Genomic DNA, 25,585 nt, shown 5'->3' on the forward strand with positions numbered 1-25,585 from the left:
ATAGATCTTGAACTTGGTATTTGACTTATTTAATTTCCACTAAAAATAAATAAATACAATAAGTAGTTTTACTCTCACTTATGAGTATCAGGATTACTTGTCATGCTTCTACAGCTGATCGTTTATTGTAAACATTTTTTAAACTGCTTATTTGAATAGGCAGAGATACAGCTACTGCTTGCTAGTGCAATGAACTGCTTGGCCCTTGTACCAAAACTGTTTATTGCGTTGGATCGCGTGTGGATTGTGTGTGGATTCAGTGTTGACCAGCACATTCCAGAGGCATAGCCAGCACATCCGTTGCGGGCTTTACTGATCTCCCACAATCCAAAATTCAAATACAATCTGAAACAATTGATAGCTGTAGACTTGTTTATACCAACGCCCTCAAGACCAAACAAAACAAAAAGACACGAGAAGGCCATATAAATATTCAACAAAATATCAATCAGGATCCTCAGGCATTTGAAATTTTAATTGAAATCATTCGACCACGTCAGGTATTCAGTGTTTTTCTTCAAAAAATACAACACAACCCGTATGTACGAGTAGGTTAGGTTGCTGTTTCTGTATCTGTATCTTGTTCGTGTCTGGTTTATCTGTTTTTGTGGCATGCCTCCCTCTCTTTAATGAAGTCGCTCATTTGGAAAACAAAGCAAATTATTTGCTCCAAATCACAACACAACGGAAAACGAAGGTGCCGACGGCTCCGCCAGCACGGCCAAAGTTTGTTGCCATTCCAAGGGGGCAGCAGCCTACGCTGTGCCACCTGCCACTAGACACCAGCAGTCGTCCTTCATTGGGGGTTTTTGTTTTTTTTTTTGTTTTTGACTGACCAACTGACCATAACCCATTCGCATTCGCTCGTTAACTTGTTACTTACTACTGTTATTAATAGGAAAAATGTTCAACATTTTTAGTGCCAGTTAATTAATTTCAACGAAAGGGAAGCAAAAGCTATAGAAAGGAAATTGCTAACGGCAGAGGGCAGCCCTGATTGTGGGTTAAAGCCTAAGCATTTGATTGCCTCCATTCACCTTATTAGTCATTAACTACTTGTGTCTATCTTTATGTGCACTAAGTAGTGGGTTTAGCGCACATGAAAACTGATAAAACTGATACTCCACGTGTGCCAAGGGGTTACTGGAAGTTTTTTGGAGCTGTAAGAAATAAAAAACAAACAAAACGATCTCTATCTCAGTTTTGATTCGAGTATTAATGTTTATAGTCATGCACACGACATGTATTTATTTCTATGTTTGCTCTCAAGGGGATGATTCTCTTTTGAAAAATACTTGAAAATGAAGGGAGTCTCTTTTTTGCAGTCTTTGCGTAAAATAATTGAAACATCTAAAAGCTATAATATTTAATGAATTATTTACTCATTTCGCACACAGGTCAGCCGCGACGATGGGCTTCCGCAGGAGATTTGCCGCCAGTGCATGGCCCAGTTCCTGATGGTGGCCAAATTTCGAAGGAAATGCGTGCGGATGCAGCAGCGCTTGCAGGACTATGCCCAGGAAATATCCGACCGACAGGCAGCCAGACAGGCCAAGCGAAAACAGAAGCAGCAACAAAGACAGGAACTGCAGAGCAGACCACAAGCAGACAAGGACACGGATATCGTTAAGAATGCGAATGCATCGGACTACATGAATTTGCCAGAATCACAGATGGACCGAAAACGTCGCATTATCTCTGAATCTGAGGGCAAAGCTCCGTCCCCTTTGTCTTCCCTGCCAAAAATTGTGAAGACGGAGGAGTCCGTCACGGAGGAGGTTCTGCCACTGCCCGAGGGGCGTCGCCTGCAGATGAGATTGCGCAGAATGCGAACAAAGTCCGCGGGAACCACAGCATCGGCTGAGAATGCAGAGGAAGAACCGCCTGTCCCCGCTGATCGCAGCAGCATGCCCTGGAAGACAAAGGCGGCCAGGAAACAGCTGTCCGAGTCGTGGTCCAGCTACTCGCCGGCCCCCTCCTCGGAGGTGGAGGGCCAATGGAGTAACAGCAGTGAGGCGGCCACAGAAAATCTGAGCGACCTGTCGGTGGATCCACTCTGCGGATTCGAGAGCGACAGCAATCCCTCCTCCACCTCAGCGCCATCGGAGCTCAAGTTCCCTAGACGAGCGCCCAAAGCGAACCCAGCACAGCGACGTGGCCGTCGTCCGCGCAGTTCGCCTGTTTACATGGCAATCAAGCGGCAGCGGCGATCACTGAGCAAGAAACCCACCATAAAGGAGCTTCTGCAGCAGATTGGAGCCAGCGTGGAGGAGAATACAAAGTCTGAAGAGAAAATCTGCTGCCAAAATACAAAGGAAGAGCAGTACGAAAACGATTCGCTGTGTCCAGCGGCAAAGTCTGTCTCCAGTGATGAGGAAAGCAACATCAGTACTTCAGATGCAGGAGAATCAACCGTAGAGATCGAAGAAGTAAACGAAACAAATGGCAAGGAAGAAGCGGCCAAGGAGCTGCCATCAAGGACAGATAAAATATCAAGTGATTCTTCCGGTGAGAGCGGTGAGAGCATGGCGTCGCCGTTCAAGCTAAGCATGGAAGAAGAACAAAAATTGAATGGAGCAACCTCTTTTGATCTGTCTACGATGGAGCTACAGTCGAAGGAACTGACCTCGTCCACGGAGGCCACAGACACAACTACAACCAGCAAGGCGGAGCAGCTGTCGCTGGAAGGCGAAGCAGAGTCAGATCAGACAGAGATCATTGTGAGCATACCGCTCGAGGCACTCAATGACGATTTGCAGCGCAGATTGTGCGTGGACAATGCTGAGGAGCAGGAGCAGGAGCAGGAGGAGGAGGAGGATCAGCAGAAGAAGCAGCAGCTTCCGGGCAATCCCGACGATGTCAACAACAATGCAAACGATGAGCATTTTTGCCAGAGTGCTACAGCAGATAGCTTCAATTCTGCTGTGGCACTCCAAACAATCGAAATTGAAGCAAAAGCAACTGGGCCACCCGATGGGGGCACAGCTGCAGAGCCACTAATACGCGTGGCAGAGTCCCCACCGACACCACCAGATGGGGACGAAGAAGACAACGACACCTCGGCATCCACGGATGAGATTCAAGTGGTCAGGACTGGACCCACGCCCATGGACTTTCTGGCCGAATTCGAGAAACATTGCGAGAAGGGTCTCGAGCAGCTTGGGGCCACCACACCCGCCTCATCGCCGCCGGCCACACCCAGAGCCGAGCCACTGCCGCTGGCCCTCAACGATCTGGAGGCCAAGCAGCAGCTCGAGGTGGAGATGAACGATGTGGAGACGACACTGAATGGCATCCTCAACGAGATGCAGGACCAGCACATATACACACCGACCTGTCCGCACATCGATGAGTTCCTCACACCCGCCGACTATGCCTCCCTCAGCGAGCCCGAACAGGAGCAGGACCAGGAGCCATGCGGCGACATCAAGCCAGAACTCACAGAGTCACAGGAGAAACCCAACCCAAATCTCTTTGACAACAGCAACTTTAGCAACGAACTGATTGGCTTCCAGAATGATATTCCCTGCTTTGAGAACATCGAGACCACGCCAGAGCCCGAGCAGAGTTTGCACTTGGAGCTGACGCAGTTTCTCAACGAGCTGCAGCCGCAGCCGCAGCCTCAACAGGCAGTGCAGACAGTGCAGGGACCGCAGGTTGAGGTAATCCCAACTGAGATAAAGCCTGTTGTTGAGCTGCCCCAGCAGCAGTCTCCGGTGCAAATACAGGTTCAGTTGCAGCCACAACCTCTGGAGCATCTTCAGGTGCGTCAGCCAATAGTATCGAAAGCTTTAGAGCAGGTGCCGCAGGTGCATCACCAGGAGACGACCACCACCGTGTCCTACGAGCAAATCTATCATCATCATCAGCAGCATTCTGTCCAGCAGCAGCAGTCGGCCAGCAAGCTGCAACTTGCAGCTCCTATCGATCCGCAGCAGCAGCAGCAATGGCAGCAGTATCAGCCCCAGGAGCAACAGCAACAGCAGACGACACATTTGCAATGGTCAGCAGTGGGTGGACTGGAGGCCATCAAGAGCGGCATTGGACCATTGGATGGCACCACAACAACTTATTACATCAGTGCTGGGGATCTGTACCAGCACCAGCAGCAGGGCGCACCACTGGAGACCACCTACACGATGCTAGATCCCAATGAGAACTACATACTGGAGCAGGCCAACCATCACCAACAGCAGCAGCAGCAGCAGCAGCAACAACAGTTGCAGCAACAGCAGCAGCATCAGCAACCCATCATGATATTGATCCAACAGCCGGAGGTACAGCAGCCAGTGGCCTCGTCCAGTAATCCCCAGCAGGCGCCGATGCATTTTTACGGTGCGCCCATCAGCAACGAGCTGCACCATCTGCAGCAGCAACAGCAACATCAGCAGCAGCAGCATCAGCAGCATCAAGTACAAAATCATTCAGTATTAGGAATGCAGAGAGTGGCGGCAGCAGCAGCGGCTGCCTCTCCAATGCCCGCCACCACGCCAAAGGCTCGAGCGGTGTCGCTCAAGTGCCGTTTCTGCCAGAACGGACCGAGATTCTCCAACAGTCTCGAGTACAGTCGCCACATCATCGAGCTGCATCCGGCAGTTGCGCCATTCAACTGTCCGCACTGTCCGCTGGCCTTTGCGGCGCGCAGCAAGCGATCGCAGCACATCCTCAACCATCATGTGGTGCAGCAGTATCAGTGCGGGCAGTGCTCGCAGGTGTTTCCCGCCCAGCGAGCCCTCGACCTGCACATTCAGCGCTTCCACATGCAGGTGACCAGCAACACGGGAGGCAGCGAAAAGGGAGGAGGAGGTGTGCGAGTGGAGGAGGTACAATTGCAGATCAGCAACGAGCAGCAGCAGCAGCAGCAAACACATCCGTCAGGTGAGTTCCAAGCCATTCCCACGAAGACTCCCCGCTAATTATCCTTCATTTACCCACTAATAGCAAAGCAACCTGGACCACGCAGGCAACGCATTCTCTGCTGTCCGGACTGCGAGGACTGTAAGTGGAAAACGCAATTTGTAAAGGATCCAAAATTAAATTACCCTTTCTTTCAGGCACTTCTGGCCATAGTCATGGCAGTGGGCAGTACGAGGAGCTGCAGACTAATCTACAGGCACCACCAACGGTGCTAACGCCGCCCTCGACGATCATGTCGGTGCCGTCTCCGCAGCCCATGATGAGCACACATCAGCACATAACCCTGCCCTCGCCAGAGCAATCCGAGCCGGACTCCACTACGACGCTGCGGCAGTTCCGGAAGCGAGGCGTCATCGTGAGCCCGCAATCGGGGATCTTTAATCAGACGCTGCAGCTGGCCACGCCCGTGGCATCGCCCTCACCCTCGCCATCGTCGTCGCCGTCCTCTTCCACGATAGACTCGGTGCCAAACACACTCGGATCCGCCTCCGCGTCTGTGCAGGTCAGCGAATTGCGGGCCAGCCACCAGTGTCTGTACTGCGAGGAGCGATTCACCAACGACATTGCCCTGCGTAAGCACCACCAACTGGCCCATGGAGCCCAGACCTCGATGCCCTTCGTGTGCACCATTTGCAAGAGGGGCTATCGGATGCGCACGGCCCTGCATCGGCACATGGAATCGCACGATGTGGAGGGCAGGCCGTATGAGTGCAATCTGTGCCACGTGCGTTTCCCGCGACCCTCACAGCTAACGCTGCACAAGATCACCGTCCACCTGCTGTCCAAGCCACACACCTGCGACGAGTGTGGCAAGCAATTTGGTACGGAGAGCGCCCTAAAGACGCACGTTAAGTTTCACGGTGGTAAGTTTTTGGGTGCTCGCACGCATGCGGATGCGGTGGCCTACTAAGGGAGTGGGAATTCAATTTGGGAGCGGCAGCTAGTAGCTTGTAGTTGTAGTCCTAGTCCTAGTTTTAACTAATCTTATGTTCTGTGTGTAACCCGTAACGTAACCCTTACTAATAACAACCAAAACGTTATCGTTGCAACAGTTTTTCCACCGTGGTCCACGCATGCTCCAAAGGTAAAGCAAATCCCGACCCGAAATCTCTATTTTTATTGCTTGCCGTGAACTAACCCACAACCTAGCAGCAGCTTTCCAGCAATTTAATGCACCTAAACTGCGTACAAAATCCGATCTCTAGTGGGTTTCCAAGTGTTCTGAGTTTGTTATGAAACCAACACAAGCACAGCCCATATTGATATAAAAACCAAAATGTCAATAGATGTTTAAGTCTCTCAGTGTGAGTTTTTCGCACACCAAAACGCACTTTAAATAACAAATTTCACACCACAAATGTGTCCGTTGTTCGTGTTTCTCATCCTTTGCAGTGATGAAATGTAATCATCCATAGAGTGTTCCCACTTGATGTCCATAAACTAGATACACAAAGGCGACCAATAAATTGTCTATTCCAGAACTTGCTTACCAGTGCGACGAGTGCGATTTGTCATTTGAGTATATCAGAGATTTGCGCAAGCACCGACGCACCCACAAAGGCGAATTGTTTTACAAATGCGAGTTCTGTCCACGCTCCTTCTTGCATTTTATGGGTTTTCGCGGTAAAGTCTCAACACCCCACACTGCCTTATTGGTAGTTCTAGTTGTAGAAATTATTAGAAGTAGCACCCATAATGCTTTACTGCCTTCCTGCATGGCCTAGACCTAAGACGCAACTTTATTAATATAAGAGAATTTTCTACGAATTAGACAGAGAACTAATTGAGCTTTGCTATGCTTCCAATCACTAGCTCACATGAACTCTCATCTGCCGCTGGGCGTGTTTCTGAACGAGGAGACCCAACTGAAGTCATCGTCCAACTGCAGCACCACCAGCAACGGCAGCATCCACAATGACAAGTCCGGCGAGAATCCAGCCACACCCAGCATGGAGGAGACACCGCTTACCCCGAGCAATATCAATAGTAATCCAGATGAATGCTGTCAAATCTCCAATTCGGCGGAGAGCAGCGCTTTGGTTGGGCGTAGCCTGCCTAGCCTAGACTCGATTGCCGCAACGCCATAACCCACGTGGACGAATTATTATTTAGTTTACAACAATTGCGTTTATTACAATTACCAAGCACCATGCCAAGTTGCAGCGGCGCCTTCCTACTACTATTGCCACTTTTAGTGGCTCTAGCGAATATCTTCCACTTCACTTATCGGAAAGAACCAAAAGCAACCAAGCAGCAGACTGCATCGAATGCAATCGATAATTGCACCTAAACAAATTAGAGACTAGACCATGAATGCACTTCCACATACAAACAAAAACACAACACTCCCTAAAACAAATTCGACAGGTCACACATGCATATAGAGATAACTGATAAGATAAGTTAGTTAGTAATTAGACATCTTAGACGTTCATGCAATGAATATCAGTCCAGTCGAGGTGCGAGTTTATGTTTCCAAGAAGTAGAAACACGTATTCAATGATTTAGACGAGCCACTAATTAAACGAACAAATTACAATAAGGATCCTAGGCATAAATTAACATACAAGAAACAACCCCCGCCACCTACCCCACTTAAGCGTGGGTACCCTTAGCCTAAGAGTTCGAATACAGCTCAAATTTATGTTTATTTCCAATTTGTTTCTTTGAAGAAACCAAACAGTTGAAACACCCTCTCGTTTCTCATATTATTTATAAACTAAATTTAAAATAAACAAATGATAAACAAAATGATGTCGATTAGTACGTATTTTATTGCTTTGCTAGTCGTAGTACCAGTCCAGGAACAGCAAGGAGAACGACATGACAATCAAAAAGAACAAGAAATAGACACGAACGGAAGCATTTCGTTGGGTTGCCTGGCGGATCTGCTCGTTGGCATCTTTAACGTTCTCCGTACTGCCCACAACGGCACTGGCAATCCGTTCGATGTTGTGCTGCTGCATTGCGACCTGTAATGGAATCAAGCATAAGTCAAGTAACGAATAAACATGGTAAAGTGGATGGGATTGGCTTACTTTTTCGGTGAAAATATCCTGCAGCTGGGCAATGTCCACAACATTCTTGCCAATCTGCTCTACCTCCTCGGAGAGGCCTTGTAGGAAATTATACATATGAACATTCTCCGCCTCAAACAGCTGTACATCCTCTGCGCTCAGAGGATCCTCATCATCGACCAGCTCCTGTGCAGACTTGTTAATATCCTCATCAACTGCCACCTTGGCCGAGGAGTCATTTGGGGCAGCCGGCTTGCCTTTGCTGCGCTTACGTGTTCGCGCCTTGTGCCGCTCCGACTGAGGAGCACTGCTCTCCAGCTGTGCATCAGTCTCAGTCACATCCTCGTCTTCATCGTCATCCCATTCGGCCCAGCCATCGTTGCTCCAATCGTTGTCGGCGGAGTCCTGAAGAGCGCCATCGTCTGACGGTGACGCCTTCCCGCTTTGGGGGCTGCTGCCATTGCTCAGCAGGCGTTTTCCGATCTTAGCACTTTGACCACCACCCGGACGTACGGGTATTTTCTTTTTATCTGCCGCCAGCTTGAGCAGTCTGTATGTCTCTAGTTCATGTTGGACACGGTACTTCTTTTGATCCAAATAAATCTGCTCCACGCTGTGAAGATAGCTGACCAACAAGTCAAGCACCGCCTCGATATGCTGTCGCTCCTGTGGCTTCCGTTTGACACTCTTCCATTCGCTACGCATCTTCGCCAGCAGCTGCGTGTAGACGGCAACGAATTTTTCCGATTCGCGATCAATTAAGTTTCGTTGGGCATCTGTCATGTGCGCCGCACTCTTCAGGTGCTGCCCAATCTTCATATAGGCTGTGCGATTCTCTATGAGTAGATTGCGCAGATCTGTGATCTTGTTGCACACCTTCTTGGCCTCAATCGCAAAGTCATCTCGGGGTCCTGTAGCTTTCGATGGCCCTGCCACTGCAGCTCGTGCTGTGGCCTTGCCTCGTCCGGACGAAGCCAGCTCAGTCTTTCGCTGCAGGCGCACCGTCATGACACTCGCCTTAAAGTGCTGGGTTATGTCCATTTCATTTGCTTACATTTAAAATTTAAAATTATTTATTCCACATCATCTGGATTTTAGTAGTGTGACCGTTTTAGGGTTGTCAAATATATATCAAAATATCAATAAACCGATATTTTTAAAATAAAAAAATCAAATATATATCAAAATATTAATATATCGATATTTTTAAAATAAAAATATATTTATATCGTGATTTTTTTTCCCAAAATATCAATATGTTATGTTTTTGATATTTCAAATTTGGTAACTAACCACAGGATCTAAATAAATATACAGGGTATATTGTATTTTTTCACAAAAGTGGATGTATGTAACGCACAGAAGGAAATGTTTCCGACCCCATAAAGAATATATAATCTGTTGTTAGAAGTATTGATCAGCATCAATAGCCGAGTGGATATGTCCATGTCTGGCAGTCTGGCTCAGAGACTATAAGAGCTAGAGTCACCGAATTTGGCTCCAAGATTGCTGTGATATCACACTGAAACAAGAGTATATAAATCTCACACGTCCCTACTCGTTTAGCTCACGAAACTGGGGTTTTCTCGACTTTTCTCGATACGGACACCGCATGTGTGTGTTAGTGTGTTGACTGTATGACTGTATGTATTTTTTTCTCAGAGTTTTGTAGAAAAATAGGAAAGTGAAATTTATGCAGCAGTGGTGGTTTTTATGAGGTGTGGATGTGCGAAATATAAATATGATCTGGAGGGTTTTCGTCCATAAACACGGACTCAAAATAATTATGTATGTAAAGCGAAGAATAGTTGAATAAGTCATATTAAAAACACAGAAAAGTGGAATAAGGATTAAAGATGTTAAAAACATACGAGCGGGCTCCGTTTTCTTCATGTCAGCTATTTATTTCCGATTTTTATGGAATTGAATTGATATTTTTTCCAAGCAAAATATATCACTGATATGATATTTTTTAAAAGTTTGACAACCCTACCTTTAAAGCAGTGAATCTTAAAATATTTTCCTCGGTTGTTATGTGATATTTGATATTACCTTGGAATAAGCTTGGAATGGTTTGCGGTGCAGTTCTTTTATCTTCTACCACATAATTGGGGCTAAACTCCGATATATCCGCCCGATATTGGAGTATTGATCTTGGGGGTGAAGTCCTCCATACAAGGAGCAACACATTCTTGTTGAATCCGTTCAAAAACAATGTTTAATATTTGTCCTGAGACACCCGAACTGGGACTCTGACAGATTCTTCCCACCATTTCATCTTTCCTTCCTCTCCAGTATTGGTATTTAATTTATATTCAATACTCTTCCATACTCCATACAAAGAAGTTAATTCTTAATTAAAAAATAAATGAAAAAGTTAATACTAAAAAATATACATTTTCTATGGTCATAAATGAATATATTTTATTATATATATTTAGTTGTTCTCATTAGTTGTTAAAACTCCCTTCGCAAAGGAAAAGAGCTTTCAAATTCCCTTAACATAGCTTTCATGGTGCTAAATTTTTACCAAAAACTAAGGTTTTCATCCACCGTGATGGAAATTTTCCAGCGAAATCCTCTCCTGTGTCTAAACGGTCAGGGTAATTCTCTCCTGCCATGCACTATTAGGGATCTTTCAACAGGTGCGAAAAAGGTGGGAGCTTTGAAAAGTTCATCCTTTTTTACCTGCTTGCCATACCTTGCGGCCACATGCCAAAGAGAGGATTAGGTCAGCGGAGAGAGGATTAGGTCAGCAGAGAGAGTAAGATACTCTCTCCTCTCTCTTTGTCCAGAGAACTAGTGGCAACGCTGCTCGTTCAGAAAATTATCGAATTCGATAAATGTAGTTGCTGATACAGCGGGATTTTTAAAAAACTTCAACTCAATAGCTGGATTTAATGACTAGGTTTTTATTGAATATGTACAATAACACGATTTGGTCCGCAACTCATATGCATTTAAATTCAATTATTTATATTATATAGTATATATATTTTTGTTGGTTCGATTTTATATTTTTTCTTACACAGAAATGCACTTTGGTCGCACGGAAAATTGATTGTTTAGACACAAACAGCACTTAAATAATATGAAGAACTTAACGGTACATTTTCTACACACAGTTTGGAAAACAAAGCACAAGGAGTCAGACAAATGAGTTACATAATACATTACGTATAATAACAATATTAAACATTAGGCATACACTTATGTACATATACGTATATGTATGTAGTTCACAGTAATGTGCAGGATGGCTTGGGTGAAGATTTTGGCTTCTTGTCGACGGCGCGGACAGCCTCCTCGAACACCTGCTGCAAGTTCTGTTTCTTTTTGGCAGAGCACTCGACCAGATTGGATGCGTGAATCTCCTTGCGCAATCTCTTACCCTCCTGTGTGGTGACAAACTTCTCGGAGTTGGGTATGCGCAAGTCCAGCTTAGTGCCCACCAGCACCACTGGCACGTTGTTTGAGAAGTGACGAATCTCTGGCCACCACTTGCTCTTGATGTTCTCGAAAGAGGTGCGACTGCTGATCGAATAGCACAACAGGAAGCAGTTCGTCTGTGTAACGAAATTGATTAGTTCCCGCTTAATTGCATAACATCGATGAACACTCACATTTGGATAGCTCAATGGTCGAAGTCTTTCGTAGTCCTCCTGCCCAGCCGTGTCCCAGAGCGTTAGGTTGTACTCCCGATCATCCACAGCGATGTTGCAGGCATGATTGTCGAACACTGTCGGTATGTACTCTTCGGGAAATTCGTTTTGTGTGTAGGTTATCAGCATGCAGGTTTTACCAACCATGCCATCGCCCACGATTGTGATTTTCAGAGGGCGCGGACTCTTCGACATCGTCGACGTCATTCCGGATTAAGTCTCTGTTGAGAAACTGCAAGGAAAGCAAAAAAAAAGGCGTCAGACGGATTTCTGGTTGCTGGTTTGCTTGCTTGACAGTTCTGTCTGCGATATTGCACCATTTGGTGGCAGATGTTGATTCTGCTTGTTTATCTTGACACACCCACACCCGCGTGCTACTCTCATCCTGCGGCTGTGGCAACCGGAAATCTCCAGCCCCAGCCCTTCAACTCTTTTCATTACTAAAACCGATGGTAGCAGAGTTCTCGGTACGTTACGTCCCTCAGCCATTCATAGACACTTGAACTTCAAAAGTATTCTAATCTAATCGACAGCACAGCTAAAAAAAAGGCCACACAACGACAACACACACACAAAAACTGTGGCGAAGGCCAGGGCGGTGGGTACGGGACAGCAATTTGAGCTTTTACGACGCCAATCGGGGTCTGGTCTAGATTCCATCAGCAGCAATTGATTCTGCGAATGGTGATATACCATACTCATGGAAATAAATTCATTTGTATGGTGGTTCGGGCTTATATAACAATTAAATAAAAGCTCAGCTAATACTAATAGACTTTCACCATCTGTCCAGCCACACAAAAACCAGCAACAAGCAAACCCCTCCAACATTCGTTTCATACATTTTTCTTTTTAATTAAAACTGGTTTTTTCCGTTTCCAGTTGACCCAAAACATAAACTAGATTTCCCTACCAGCTTCCAAAACAAAACACAGACAGATATTCAGTGTCTAAAATAAAACCGAAATCAAAAGACTTTTGGCCCAGCCAATTTACAGGCTGCCAGGGGCTGGGCTTGGGGAATCTTGAACTCTTTGGTACGCAGAAAACTCATCGCAATTCCGGGAATTATTTATCTTGTGGGCATATGACTCATGTCTCAGTGACACTCGATGGCATCTCGGACAATGCAAACCGCGTTTAATTACACACATTCAATGTGGAGCTTCTAATAGAAGGCCTAGACCACACGGGCCGTTCCTCAGATTGCAGTGACTCATCATCCCACGAAAAGGTTGGATGCCCAGCCAGCCCACACATGAAAAAAGCAGCAGGTCTGCTGCAGCCCAGCTGATACATCGAAAGGAAAACAACAGAACCGGTTGAGTTGTGACATTCATCAACATATTACCGTTCGACCCGAATGATTTCATTTGAACTTTCGTCCATTCGAACCAATAACTTGGAGAAGAGGCAGCTAAAATACACAAACCTCATAATATAGGGTGAAAGTAAAAAGGGAGTGCACCTGATTAGTGCCAGGCAAAAGATAGGCCAACTAAGTTACACATTTTTTTATATGAACCCATTTTGTGAACCCATCACAAACTTGGGGTTAAATGGGATGTACACTCTAGCTCAGAAAAATAAAGTGCTTTATTGGCACGCGATCTACACAGTCTGAACTTTGACTGGGAGCACTTTGATGCTCGGGGTCCACACAATTGAGTCTAATCATTGATGGAGAGGAGGGTCTTCATTTGTTGCAAAGATCAGTCTTAGATATATTTTGGATTTGATGAAACATGCACATAGTTCTTAGCTTTGATTGAATGACGTTACCAAGCGTAAATCGGATGAGTTCGTGCCTGAAAAATGGCAACAGAGATCCACAAATAGAAGCAAATTCTAAACAAACTGCGACTGAACAATTGGCCATTAGGTAGCAGCAACACCGAAAATAACAAAAATAACAAAACCAAACTTGTGGCTGAGAGCAGGAGCGAAACTAAATAAACAGCAAACTGGCCATTGGTTTTGGTCTTTGTGTGTTTTGGACGCGTTTTAAATTATTATAAACAAACAGCACAGCATTGGGAAGCTGTTTTAGTGACTACAAGAGAGTGCAAATAATTAAGTCCACACACACTCGTAGATACTTTTTTTGTTTGCTATTTATACAACCAGCTGATTAAGCAATACACCTGGAAGAAAACTTCTGAATGAGTGGAACATTTCCAATGTTTTTTTGGAAACAGGTGCGAGTTAAACCAAGGGAAAGTGAAAATGATTCAATAATACAAAGTCGAGCACAATATTTCCCATACTTAGTATGGAGCCGAAAATAAACGGAAACTGTTTATCAAGCTGAGAGGCAGAGGCTCTGCTTTCGTCGTTTCACCAGAGCAACTTGCATTGTAATTAATACTCATAATAAATTATTTAAACATAATTGAGCTCTTTTTGTAATACACTTGTATACATTATGAAGTGGATGTCACTTGTATAGCACATACATACTCGTACATTATATTCTTCATCGCTTTGTTATCTGTTCTGTTCTGTTCTGTTCTGGCTTGTTGTTGCAGCCGGGGTTGGCCTCTTGTAAACTTTACATATCAAGTTACGTATTTGTTGTTCATGGAGTGTTCTGGGAACACTTGCCACATTTCACACTCCGGCTGCAGTCTTGCTCTGCCCACTGACATTGCACAAGATCTTGAAGCTTTTATTTGACTTAAACGACACTTAATGTCCACTATAGAACGGACTCATGTGCAAGTTCAGCTCGGTTCACTTCAGTCCTTTGTGGACTGCGACTTATCAGCGCCATATGAGTATGAAGTACATAAATGGGCGCAGTGCATCATTCAGCTGCTAGACTTTCGTTACACTTTCCCATATACTTATGTGTGTATAAAATCATCCATAAATAAACACATTTCCAGCTGCTGGTTTGTCGCTTAGTCAATATATTACACACAAGTCCACATTCCATTCCTCTTTGGATTATGAATTGTTGAGTTATTTTACTGCACTGAACCGGGATTACTCACTCAAGCTTTTCCTAATTTTAGCTTATCTATCTTGGTTGAATGAAGAACAAAAGCAGTCATCATTTTGAAGAGCTTTTCTGTTTAGAACCATTACCAGCCAGAAGCCAATGCAATCCAGGAGAAAGCCTGAAGTGCTCTTACTAAGCGAAACATAATCTTAATTTCCAAACTAGATTTTATTGGTGCTCTAAAAGCTATCCAGCCAATCTCTACCTCTACCTCTACCTCTACATGTGCATACAATTTGTGGCTCTTCCTCTGTGTTCGCAAAAATAAATGAAGAATTGTGTGTGTGTGTGCCTGCCTGTATGCGTGTGGGTGGGTTCTTTTATGGTTTCTCGCTTGGGTTTGCGTATTTAATAAACTGATTAGATAAGATACTAGATGTTCATATACTATATACAATCCATATGATGTGCACATGTATGTATGGGGAATGGGACTTGAAAGAGCAACGGCGATAACTAGCAATACGGCTATGGTTACCGTTAGCACCGTTGGCACCCGTTACCTGGTCAAAAGCGAGCACCATAGACGACGCGAACAGAATCAAATGGCAGATTGCGAGGGCACGCGCTCTCAATTAGCTAAATTAATTGAGGTTAATACGAAGTATTTATTGTGCCATAGGTCGGAATAAATTGATTACTGATTTGATGTGTCTGCGGGGCCTGTGGATGGGCGTTGGGTGGGTGTTGTGTTGAGCCTTTAGCTGTAGGGGGTGTGGAGGCACGTATTTTGTTTCCTGCGATGGCCTTTAAATGGCTGTGTAACCATATATTTGTTTGTTAACTAAAAATGGTAACGGACCCATAAAAGCCAAACAGAGCACACAGGCCGTGGAGAGCGGAGATGAGAGAGAGAGAGAGAGAGAGAGGCAGCAGCAGCAGAGAGCTACATGGCTCTGGAATGCTCCAGGCCAGACAGAGACGGGGATGTGGGGGGGCTGGCTGTGACGTGATCGCCATACAAAGTGACTCAGGTGATAAAGAAACGATCACGAAGCCCTCGCGGGCGCTGGCAGTGTATTTTGGAGGAGTTTGTCTTCCTAAGCTGCTTTCCACGTAAAAACATCCACTAATTAGATTCCACTGATCCATGCTAACAATGTTTACACAAAATCCAATTGTGGTTATTATAGCCACAAAAAAGTAGAGAGCACAGCACAGAACAGCACACACAAGCACGCAAGGTCGAAGGCTGTTAATTTCGAATATACATTATGCACAATATGTACATAATATCGTATGATGTAAACTTTGTTTTTTGGACAAGCTGCATCATGAAGTGAACTTGATTTCACATGCGTATAACTTTTCACAGACACGTACTTATAGATACAACGTACTCGAAGCTTTTCTTTTTGCAATAATCAATCGAGCGACACGTCTGGCGATGACGTCCGCACTGATCGCAGTCAACGGGCGGAGGAGGTGCAGATTAGGCGTAAAAACAGCGGCGCGAACGAGGGCGAAACAACAAATGTACAGCGAAAAACCAAAAACCACAACACAACCGATCACTAGTGCAGTCGTTAGGCATCTGAGCAGCAGTTTTTGTATCTGACGGATACGACGCCACGAGTAGAGAACCAGTTGCTACACTGGCACGGCTCTCTCTCGGGGCTTTTGAGTTTTTATCAGCTGGCCGGAGCGGGAGCGAGCAACAGAATGCGATAAGAGTCGTTCCTCCAAGAAGTGCTGAGAGAAAAGTGGTACTCGCAAAAAGAGTTTATCATCCGATTACACTTATCAATTAGTCATTGTTTACACCCAGAACGGAGTTGAGTTAATTTGCAATAATGCTGTTTAGCCTCAATAAGGATCGGCAGTAAGCAAAGGAGATTAAAACTGGAATTTGCAAAGCATAATACGGGGGTTCAACTGCTTTTTTCATACGAGTAATGCATATTTACATTCCAAATCCGCTTGCGTAATACTCTGTCCAGGCCCAAACTCAAATATCTGTCATAAGCCATTAATCAACGACATTTTTCGGCCAGTGCGTGTGTGCCGACGGGGTGGTGCGGGTGGTTGTAGCTGTAATTAAAGCAAAGAACCCCATACTTGGCTTGGCTTGTCCAAAATAGTGGCGTTTATTATGTGGAACAGCGGCAAATGAGTTCAATTAGGAAACACGGTGACGGGGAGCATTACATTAATTAAAACTACCAATGCACTGACCGTGCCACTCTTTAGAGGCGACACAGGGTTAAGTGACAAAGGCTGCGACCTCCAAGCCTGGCGGTCAGAGCAAAGAGAAGTTCTGGAAAATTATTAATAAACATGGAATGTGCAGCAGTGCCAATTAGGGACAGCCACTCGAACTTATGTACTTACGCCAGCATCTGAGCACCATGTGTGCACTCGCAATGAAGAAACACAGTGAGAGTGGGGATGGAGAGAGCAAGAGACCGGTGTTACTAGGGGAGACAGCAGGTGCAGGCAGCCACTGGCAGGCAGCCCTTGGAGAACAATTCAACATAATCGAGAAATCGAGAAATCGAGAAAACTGCACTGCTCTTCAAGGCCATGAGGCAGAGTCTGCAGCGCCAGACACAACGAATCCGATTCGCTGAAGGGACAGGGATTAAGAATAGCGGCAGAATCAGGCGACAAAAGATAATATTGCATTGCGTTTCCATTTCCCGTTTCCGGTCGGGGTATGCCATGGGTGGGGTGTAGGGTGCACGGGTGCTATTTCTGAACGGCGCTCGTATATTATATCTTATCTACGGGGTCCGTCTGCGTCCGCATCGGCGAATTCATGAGGGTGAGGGCGACCGAGGCTGAAGTGACAAAAACAAATATTATGAGATCCAATAACAATCCACAATCCAAACTTATACGAATGTTTTAAAATAAAGCCTTTCAGTTCTGGGTGGCTGATGCGAGCATCTAAGAACATTGTTGATACTTTTGTTTATTTATTATCAAACTGGTGTCTAAACTATGCAACTAGTACAGCTGGCTGCTATGGCACTATTTAAACTGACTGCTATGGCATACATGAAAAAATGCATACATGCATATCTGCATACAATCGCATGTTTATGTGTGCATGAAACTATTCGAAATGAATACTTATATCAATCTGAGAAAAGTCAACATAAATTAGTCTTCGAAGCATTATTTAAAACATCAAGCACGAAATGTAATAGGCTGTAAAGGGTCCATACCCAAAGCTGAAACCACTTAACCAAACAATTAGCCACACACTTACTGCTCGTATTCAGAGTTGGTCTTTTTTTATAAGCAATTCAATGAAAATAAGTTATTAAAAGTAACTAATCCTCTAGAAAATTGATTAATCAAAGGCATAAAAGTATATGTTTAGTGTTAAGGGTCTTAGCTAGTCAGTTTTATAAAACCGAACATCAAAATCGAGTAATATGCTTTGGTGAAAAAAGGTATTTGTTATTACGGTGTAACTACACGGGAACTACACATTTGCTACATATGAACTACATCCACTGGCGAGTGGAAGCGTCAGTCTAAAAAACCGACTTTATCTACTTCTTTACGACAAAGTTGAGATTTTGCAATCAAACGATCCGGAATTAGATGCTGGTCTCGAATTAGTAGTCGGAAAATTGTTGGCCCTAACAGCACGATTGGTTATGCAATTCTCTTATGTTGAAACCCTATGTTTTGAAACTCAGAAAATATATTTTGGTATTAGCCGTGCGGTATATTTTCTTGATACTTCACGGCCACACTGCTGTATACTATTTGTCAATAGCACATTCTTGTAAAAAATTAAAACAAAACAAAAAACCAGGAAAAAATGCCGGAAAGTGACGTTACCAAAATGAAGGTAAGTTAATCAACTCAAGAATGCAAAATTAAACTATTTACTTGCGTCCCAAAGGTGGCTGATTTAAAGCGCGAGCTAAAGCTGCGTGGGCTGGCAGTGAATGGAAACAAAAATGAATTGCAGGACCGCTTGCAGGCGGCCCTTCTGGAGGGTGATATATCGCTTGACGACAGCGCCATAGCAGACGCCATAGACGATGATGATGTTTCCCTGGCCGACGAAGATGAAGACAAATTGCTGGGCGAGCACGATGACGATGAACTACTCAAGAGCCCGGTGAGCACGCCCATAGCTGCAATAGTTCCCGATTTGCTGTTGGATGAGCACAGCGACATCAAAGACGGAACGAGTGCAGCTGCAGCCTTGCCTGCCAAGAAAATTGTGCTGAAAAGAAATAACTCTCAGCTGACCTCGACAACGGGAGGCAGTACAGCGACGTCCACCATTGCATCGAAAGAGAACGGGGCTCCGACAGCTAGTAAGGATACGCAAGAGGACACACCAGCCAAAACCAAACGCATACCTATTGTAATTGGAGGAAGCAAGGAAGGCGAAAAGTCCGCTGACAAGAAACTAACCGAACTAACTGCAGAAGAACGTTTGAACCTGAGGGCCAAGAAATTCGGCATCACCCCCACCCTTGCAACAGCGTCTATTGCTACTGCAATTAACAAGTCCTCGAGCGCATCCATTGTGGCTAATAAAGGGAACAAGGAGACGGATGAAAAGCAAAAGGAAGCCCTTAAGCGTCGTGCCGAACGCTTTGGCTGTGTGGTTCCCGAGAAGACCACAAAAACTCTGACCGATGAACGTCTGCTAAAGCGGAAGGAGCGCTTTGGCGTAGCAGCAGAAGCTTCTTCGACACCAGCTACCGCTCCAGCTACGCCAGAGTCGAAAGCCATTTACTCTGAGAAGGCCCGCGCACGCTTGGAACGGTTTAAGACTGCGCCGGCAGCCGCTGCCACGAAGTAGGGATATCCGATGTAAATGCACGAACGTCGTCCACCTTTCCCATTGCACAACCAAGCGCCGCAATCCTCATGGACATGGCCCCCATAGACAGTTCTATAGTTTCAACGTTTACTTCACCCATGCTTGTAGACATTAAGCAACCATTATAAATAAAAGAAAAACATTTCAACATTACTATTCCACAACATTGTACCTCTTTCGCATGCTTAAAATTCTTGTTGTTACCACATTTATTTGACCATCAGAGTTTAAGACGTATGCAGAGGCCATGATCAAGAATGCCATAGTCGTTGAGCAAATCACCTCCTGTTTCTGAGTATCTATAAACGGTAGGGTAGAAGGACTTTGTCGATTTCGGGGTTGGCAGTGGCATGTAAACGAGTAAACTTCCCTTAAAGGTTCATTGAGAGAGACCGAGCCATGTCTGGAAATGTATTCTTTGATTCACGAGCAGTTGGTAGACACGGGATCGTTAGTCCTAAACATATTCTCGAATTGCAGACGGAAGGTGTCACAAGAATCTTTGATTTAAATTCCTGTTCTATTGATTTTAGTCCTTAAAGACGGAGGGACATGCATACATACATATGTGCGCATGATTATTGTGATGTTGATTAAGGTGATGGTACTTGTGCATACAAATTATTTATCCTCGAGTTTAAATAAAACATTTCAACTAACATTTTGTACTCCACAAATAGCTAACGTAAATTGTGAGCAATGTTTAACAATGGGACTTTGCATTGTTTTATTGGCTGTAATTAAATCGCTTAGACATAACAATAGAATTGCGTCCTCGGATTTGTGGTTTGTGGTTTTGGAACGTCAGTTATTTTAATATTAGAGTACATAATAATGTGAATTTATATATATATAAAAGTTATACGAGTAAAAAAATGTATGGGATAAACTTTTCTGTCTGCTGTGTCTGTGCCTCAGATACATCTCAGATCTCCTCCCAGATCCAGTGGTCTATGCCGTTCCGTTTCGTTTCGTGGCTGTATGGCTGTATTGCTTGTGGAATAAAAGAAAATCCGTTCATTGGTCATCAAACAATGCGGTGGCCGTCGGATGGGTTCATTGTCGAGTTATTTTCGCTTAACCACTACAGAGTAAATACGATTTAAACTTAAAAGGCTAACTTAAAAGTATGTTACTTTAATGTTGCGACCATCCAGACGAGAGCCGTCCATGAGCGCTGCAAGAATCCACAATTAGTTCATTTGCCGATTTCGATCGATAATCCTTGTGAGTGAGAGGAGACTTACCTATGGCCAGCTCGGCATCGCGCTCTTTGAAGAATCGCACCACACCCACATCATTGCCGCGGATCTCGGCAAACTTGACATCTCCAATCTCACGGAACTTGTCGCGCAGCGTCTGCCAGGTACAGCTCATGGGCACATTCTTGATGATGATCGTGTCCGATTTGCGAGAGCCAGCACCGGCGTTGCCTGCGCCAGAATTGGCATTTCCCACATTGCTACCGCCCCCGAAAATGTCTAGATTGTTGCCAGTATTGTAGTCGTTGCCGTCCTGCTGGTTGCCCAGGCCGCCTCCTCCATTGCCACCCCCAACACCCACAGAGCTGCTGTAGGCATTATATCCAACGTTGCCGCCGGACACTCCGCCGCCACTGTAGTTATTGTTGCCGCCGGAGCTGTAGTTATTGCCTCCTCCACTGCCACCGCTGCTGTAGTTATTGGACAAACCCACATTGCCGGAAGAAATGGGATCATCATTGCCGCCCGAGTTGCCCAGGCTGAGCCCCAAATTGTTGAGAGATGAAGTGAGCAGAGGATTGGATAGGCTGCCTCCTTGGTTTCCCAGATTGCCGACCACAGCTGCCAGAAGGCTGGGGTTCAGATTGTTCAAGTTCAGTCCGCCAGAGCCCGAATTGTTGCCCAGATTGGGCTTTTGCACTGGAGCGACCGGAGATGGTTGGATGGATGAAGCATTGTTCCCGAACATCACGCCAGTCAGGCTACCCAGAAGATTGCTGGCATTGCTTACGCCGCCGCCTCCCTGGCCTGCAGCCACTGAACCCAGCTGTCCACCTTGCTGAACATTACCCAGCAGCTGGCCCTGACCTAGGTTTCCGCCATTTGGCAGGTTGTGGGCAACGTCCTTCAATGGCTCACCGTTGGGTCCTAGGCCAATACCGACACCGCCAAGTCCCTCGGGCAGTTTAACGCCCTCACCCTTGTCCGGAATACGATCAAGGCGCACGGTCATGCGCCTGTCGAAGAGCATCTGTCGATCCAGCATGGAAATGGCCTGCACTGCCTCCACGGGATGATCGTATTCAATCACAGCAAAGCCGCGACTGTTACCCTCCTTGTCCAGTGATAGATCCACGGCCTGCACTTTGCCGGCCAGCTTGAACACCTGCTTGAGCTTCTTGTTATCCACCTTGTAGTCCAGCTGAAGAGAGTGTGTTTAAAATTAATTAGTCAAGTGCAATCTCCATGTAAATGTACGTTCTGTGCGCCCCTGAAATTATATCAAAAGCAGACCTTGCAGACCAGAAGCCTTGCTGTGAAAAGATAACAATATCAGGAGCATGAGCAGGAGCAGGCCCACATGGAATCATTCCAGCCTTTGTTTCAGTTGACTAGAAACAACTTAGTTGATAGCCCAAGACGAAGAAGTCGACGTTTGCACTGCCCTACGAACCGCAACTGCTTCATATTTATAACCCATTTGAGGAACAACATGACGGAATAGGAAACGCGAGGGAAACACCTTTACCTCTCGGTGTATACAACATGGACAGAGGACAGAGGTTGTGCCAAAGAGCCCAGTAATTATAAAAAATATCTTTAAATGTGGATTTGGAAAGAAGGAAATTTTGAAGGGTAAAGAGAATCACAAATTACTCTCTTTTTTTTAAATACACCAAAATACGAATGAAGATCCTTATATTATTAGACATCGTTCACAGTTGTATCCAATAATCTATTCACAAACATGACCAAGAACGACGGCTGTTTGGCGGGTAAACCAATTCCAAATCTCCATCAGTGGATGCTCGTGATCAAGATTAAATGAATCTAATGGTTGCAGGTCTACAGCTTTTCTTGATTGTTTTTAAGCAGCAGTACGAGGAGCACGAAAAATAAACAAAGCCCCACAAAATTAGGCCTACAAATGGGTGGGTTATAAATACGAAACAGACGAGAAAGAAAGTTCCATATGCACAGCACAGCACAGCCAAGCACATTCCTCACATGTTTTGTGTTTCGGGTTCGGTTAGCGTACAGTCGATTACAGAATACATATTGGAATTATTGGAAATTAAAATTACTATATACTCACATTAGCAACAAAAACCTTATTATGCAAAGGTCCACTTATGCCCAGACTCTCCAAAAACGAAGCAGAAAGCCCATACAAATTGTAATTCGACGAATTATTATAATCATTTGACATCATGTTAAAATTATTACGCCCAGATCTAGAAAAAGAAGCCAAAGATCCAGAGAGAAAAATAACAAAAGGATAGCAAGAATAAGCTTCAGCTACGACAGAATGAGAGAGAGATGCCAAGAAAGCTGGCACGATTGCAGACGTCTAAAAATTGTTTGTTACCTTCCTTCCTTCCTTCCCATATTATTTAATCTAACATCGCACCGCATCACACACAATTCTTAAGCACCGTTGGAAACTATGACAAATAATTATGGACTGTTGTTGTAAGCAGAAGAATCCGACGACTCCGTAAATGTGTATTTATTTTTAAAGTCCTTTCTCCTTCATGCCACACTACCTAACAAAATATTTACATGTCGAACAGCCTACTGACAATACGAACAAACGAGACTTTTCATGTAAGTATGTAACTTTCTTTGTATCTTAAACACCGATCAAAAAGCTATACTACATCACAGCCCATACAATAAATAACAAATACAAAATCAACTAGAGATCTCAACTGATTATTTCGCTGGTCGTAAGAGCTCTTCTATTGGAAACTTAACTTCCCTTTGCGCAAGAACGCAAGACTATCTTTACTCTCTACTCAATCAAAGTCTCAAGTAACCGTCATCCGACTCCTAATTCGAATAGAAATTGAAAAATAAATCCTCTCTTCGAATAACAAATACGACTTGATCCACAATGCGGTTGAACTGCTGCAATCATGAAAGATAAAAGATCTACCAGCCTACTCTCGACAGATATGAAAGTCCTTTAAAGCAAAACTGTTAATGGAATCCTATGGCATACGTTTTCCAGTTTAGAATCCTTTCAATGGTATATAGCCTAAGCTGAACATGGGAAATGGAAATACTTGCAGTGAGTGTTTCAGTAAAATATCCTACAACCTACGCTCGACAAATAAATCCGCATAATCCTTTTAATGAACAGTTTTTCAATTCGTTGCAGATATTTTAAGAGTAATTGGTATTTTAAAGATCCTAGTGTACAGGTTATCAATTGTATGGCAGATAAATAAATGATAAGAGTTCTTCCTACGCTCGACAAGTATGGGAAGTATCCTTTAAGTACTCGTACTCGTACACGTAGGTGGATAGAAAAATCGCTTCTGCAGATTGGTACGATTCGATTCGATTGATTTGCCTTCATAGAAACGACTGCCGATTGAGAAGTGTGTAAGGATTCAATACTTTTTGCGTGCTACGAACCTTGCTTTCCTGCTTAGAACATCGAGAAAAACAATAGAGATAGACGAACACATAAAGTACTCACAATCTGTCATCGTCGCGTCTGGAGAAGCCGCCGCGGTCCCGGTCGTCCATGTGGTCACGACCACTGCCGCCTCCTCCACCGCCACCGCCGTTGTTGCCATTGCCTCCACCCCCGCCACCGACATTTCCGCCACCGCCGGCACCATCACGGACAATCCTTCCGTATTGATCACGCTGCTCGCCGTGATCCTCCTTGACGACTAACTCACGGCCGTTGACCTCATATCGATTCATCTTTTCCATGGCTTTTTGCACATTCTCGGGGTCTTTGAACTCGACAATTCCGCAGCCGCGTGCCTTGCCGCTCTCGTCGTGGAACAGCTGCACATACTCAATTGAGCCGACAATTCGTCGGAACAGATCTTTCAGGTCCTGCCACCGATAGTCGTAGGGAATGTTGGAGATGTATACTCGGCAATTGCGTCGTTCCCGGCTTCTGTCTCGGACACCGCCACCGCCGCCACCCCCTCCGCCAATATTACCGCCTCCACCGGCATTTCCATTTCCATCGGCATCAGAGAAGCGAGATCCTCGTGCGCCACGCCCGCGACGATCACGTTCCTTTTCCCGATTCTCCACTGCATTGCTCGCATCCATGTTCATGGCTGTGGGACTGGAAATTTAACAAACCATTTATATCTTCGTCATGTACAGAACCATTTTTCGGCAGCAGCGTCGGGAAAAACAAAATGGCGACCGACTCCAGGGGATTTTTTATGGAAAATATTGTTTATATAATTTACCTATCTGATTATTTTGTTGGAGGAACTCGGACGAAACGTTTCTCTTCGATTGCTCTAGTAATTAAAGCAAGTATTTGGCTATATCGAGGCCAAAAAATAATCAATAAAACGCACACTTCTATTTTTGCACGGCTTGTTTGTTCAGTGTGACCATGGGTTTTATCGATAGAATATACCGCGTGACCCTCCGGAACTGATTTAAATGTGCCTTATAATTTTCCAAATATACCGTAAATATACCAATGAACCTCCTATACTGCGGTTTTAACGTTCTGTTTGATATTACGAGCTAGCTGGGACTCTTAACACTTAAGATATATTTTTCTTCTCTCCACAATGCTAAGTCTTACTTTAATTGAATTGTTTATTAAATAAGGTATACCGTAAATATACCGAGAAAAAATATATACATACATCTGTATGTATATGTATGTTATTGTATTTGAGTACCCCAATTTGCTGATCGGGAACCATATTACCGCGATTTGGATTAATCAATTGTTTATTATAGCATCTATAGGATCCATTCGATGTACATGTGTATGTACTATTCATTTTCGATCTTTTCAATTTCCCATTTCTACACTATTTTCTCGATATATGCCGGATACCAGTATTTCATATAAATTTATTTCAATGTTTACGAGACACTAGCAAAAACGGGGTTTCAGTTTAAATAGTACACACAATCGTTTTATTTAGTTCCTTTTTGTATGGCAAAAATTAATACAAAAAAATTAAATATTAAATGTA

The 25,585-nt window shown here is 44.6% G+C and overlaps 5 protein-coding genes across 11 annotated transcripts in view; 2 read left to right on the plus strand and 3 right to left on the minus strand.

Moving 5' to 3' along the window:
- Positions 1-7,635, plus strand: part of LOC117586719 (AF4/FMR2 family member lilli) — a 31,958-nt gene extending 24,323 nt beyond the window's left edge. For 2 of the 5 annotated variants that reach the window (XM_034277008.1, XM_034277009.1), the window contains exons 3-7: positions 1,398-4,878; positions 4,942-4,998; positions 5,055-5,780; positions 6,397-6,540; positions 6,730-7,635. In XM_034277008.1, coding sequence (XP_034132899.1) covers positions 1,398-4,878; positions 4,942-4,998; positions 5,055-5,780; positions 6,397-6,540; positions 6,730-7,004 — 4,683 coding nt within the window. In that variant the 3' untranslated portion in view covers positions 7,005-7,635. The remainder of the gene's footprint in view (positions 1-1,397; positions 4,879-4,941; positions 4,999-5,054; positions 5,781-6,396; positions 6,541-6,729) is intronic. The other 3 variants (XM_034277011.1, XM_034277010.1, XM_034277012.1) reach the window with 3 other exon arrangements.
- Positions 7,636-7,672: 37 nt separating this feature from the next.
- LOC117586727 (syntaxin-18) lies at positions 7,673-9,043 on the minus strand. The gene is made up of 2 exons (XM_034277023.1): positions 7,956-9,043; positions 7,673-7,889 (listed from the first exon to the last, which is right to left on the minus strand). The coding sequence occupies exons 1-2, from the start codon at positions 8,973-8,975 to the stop codon at positions 7,701-7,703; spliced, it is 1,209 nt and encodes a 402-aa protein (XP_034132914.1). The 5' UTR covers positions 8,976-9,043; the 3' UTR covers positions 7,673-7,700.
- Positions 9,044-10,939: 1,896 nt separating this feature from the next.
- LOC117586633 (ras-like GTP-binding protein RhoL) lies at positions 10,940-16,142 on the minus strand. 2 transcript variants are annotated; one of them, XM_034276854.1, is made up of 3 exons: positions 15,941-16,142; positions 11,558-11,828; positions 10,940-11,500 (listed from the first exon to the last, which is right to left on the minus strand). In XM_034276854.1, the coding sequence occupies exons 2-3, from the start codon at positions 11,801-11,803 to the stop codon at positions 11,174-11,176; spliced, it is 573 nt and encodes a 190-aa protein (XP_034132745.1). In that variant the 5' UTR covers positions 11,804-11,828; positions 15,941-16,142; the 3' UTR covers positions 10,940-11,173. The 2 variants fall into 2 exon arrangements, with proteins under 2 accessions (XP_034132745.1, XP_034132744.1); XM_034276853.1 differs by having other exon boundaries at positions 15,924-16,142.
- Positions 16,143-18,265: 2,123 nt separating this feature from the next.
- On the plus strand, positions 18,266-19,565 carry LOC117586630. The gene is made up of 2 exons (XM_034276851.1): positions 18,266-18,408; positions 18,463-19,565. The coding sequence occupies exons 1-2, from the start codon at positions 18,379-18,381 to the stop codon at positions 19,378-19,380; spliced, it is 948 nt and encodes a 315-aa protein (XP_034132742.1). The 5' UTR covers positions 18,266-18,378; the 3' UTR covers positions 19,381-19,565.
- Positions 19,566-20,181: 616 nt separating this feature from the next.
- On the minus strand, positions 20,182-25,001 carry LOC117586627 (RNA-binding protein FUS). Of its 2 annotated transcripts, XM_034276846.1 has the most exons (5): positions 24,833-24,998; positions 24,091-24,702; positions 22,699-22,837; positions 20,649-21,804; positions 20,182-20,578 (listed from the first exon to the last, which is right to left on the minus strand). In XM_034276846.1, exons 2-5 carry the CDS (start codon positions 24,690-24,692, stop codon positions 20,523-20,525), a joined length of 1,953 nt encoding a protein of 650 aa, XP_034132737.1. In that variant the 5' UTR covers positions 24,693-24,702; positions 24,833-24,998; the 3' UTR covers positions 20,182-20,522. The 2 variants fall into 2 exon arrangements, with proteins under 2 accessions (XP_034132737.1, XP_034132738.1); XM_034276847.1 differs by lacking the exons at positions 20,182-20,578; positions 22,699-22,837 and having other exon boundaries at positions 21,547-21,804; positions 24,833-25,001.
- Positions 25,002-25,585: the final 584 nt, after the last annotated feature.

This window comes from Drosophila guanche, unplaced genomic scaffold (assembly GCF_900245975.1).
Source record: "Drosophila guanche unplaced genomic scaffold, DGUA_6, whole genome shotgun sequence".
Lineage (NCBI taxonomy): Eukaryota > Metazoa > Arthropoda > Insecta > Diptera > Drosophilidae > Drosophila > Drosophila guanche.

Coding starts and splice junctions, on each gene's coding strand:
- LOC117586727 (XM_034277023.1), bottom strand. CDS start 8,975: ATGGACATAACCCAGCACTTTAAGGCGAGTGTCATGACGGTGCGCCTG. Junction 7,890..7,955: donor AGGATATTTTCACCGAAAAA/GTAAGCCAATCC, acceptor ATTCCATTACAG/GTCGCAATGCAGCAGCACAA.
- LOC117586633 (XM_034276854.1), bottom strand. CDS start 11,803: ATGACGTCGACGATGTCGAAGAGTCCGCGCCCTCTGAAAATCACAATC. Junction 11,501..11,557: donor GACCATTGAGCTATCCAAAT/GTGAGTGTTCAT, acceptor TTCGTTACACAG/ACGAACTGCTTCCTGTTGTG.
- LOC117586630 (XM_034276851.1), top strand. CDS start 18,379: ATGCCGGAAAGTGACGTTACCAAAATGAAG. Junction 18,409..18,462: donor GTGACGTTACCAAAATGAAG/GTAAGTTAATCA, acceptor TGCGTCCCAAAG/GTGGCTGATTTAAAGCGCGA.
- LOC117586627 (XM_034276846.1), bottom strand. CDS start 24,692: ATGAACATGGATGCGAGCAATGCAGTGGAGAATCGGGAAAAGGAACGT. Junction 22,838..24,090: donor AGACGCGACGATGACAGATT/GTGAGTACTTTA, acceptor TTCTTTTTCTAG/ATCTGGGCGTAATAATTTTA. Junction 21,805..22,698: donor ATAAGGTTTTTGTTGCTAAT/GTGAGTATATAG, acceptor CACTCTCTTCAG/CTGGACTACAAGGTGGATAA.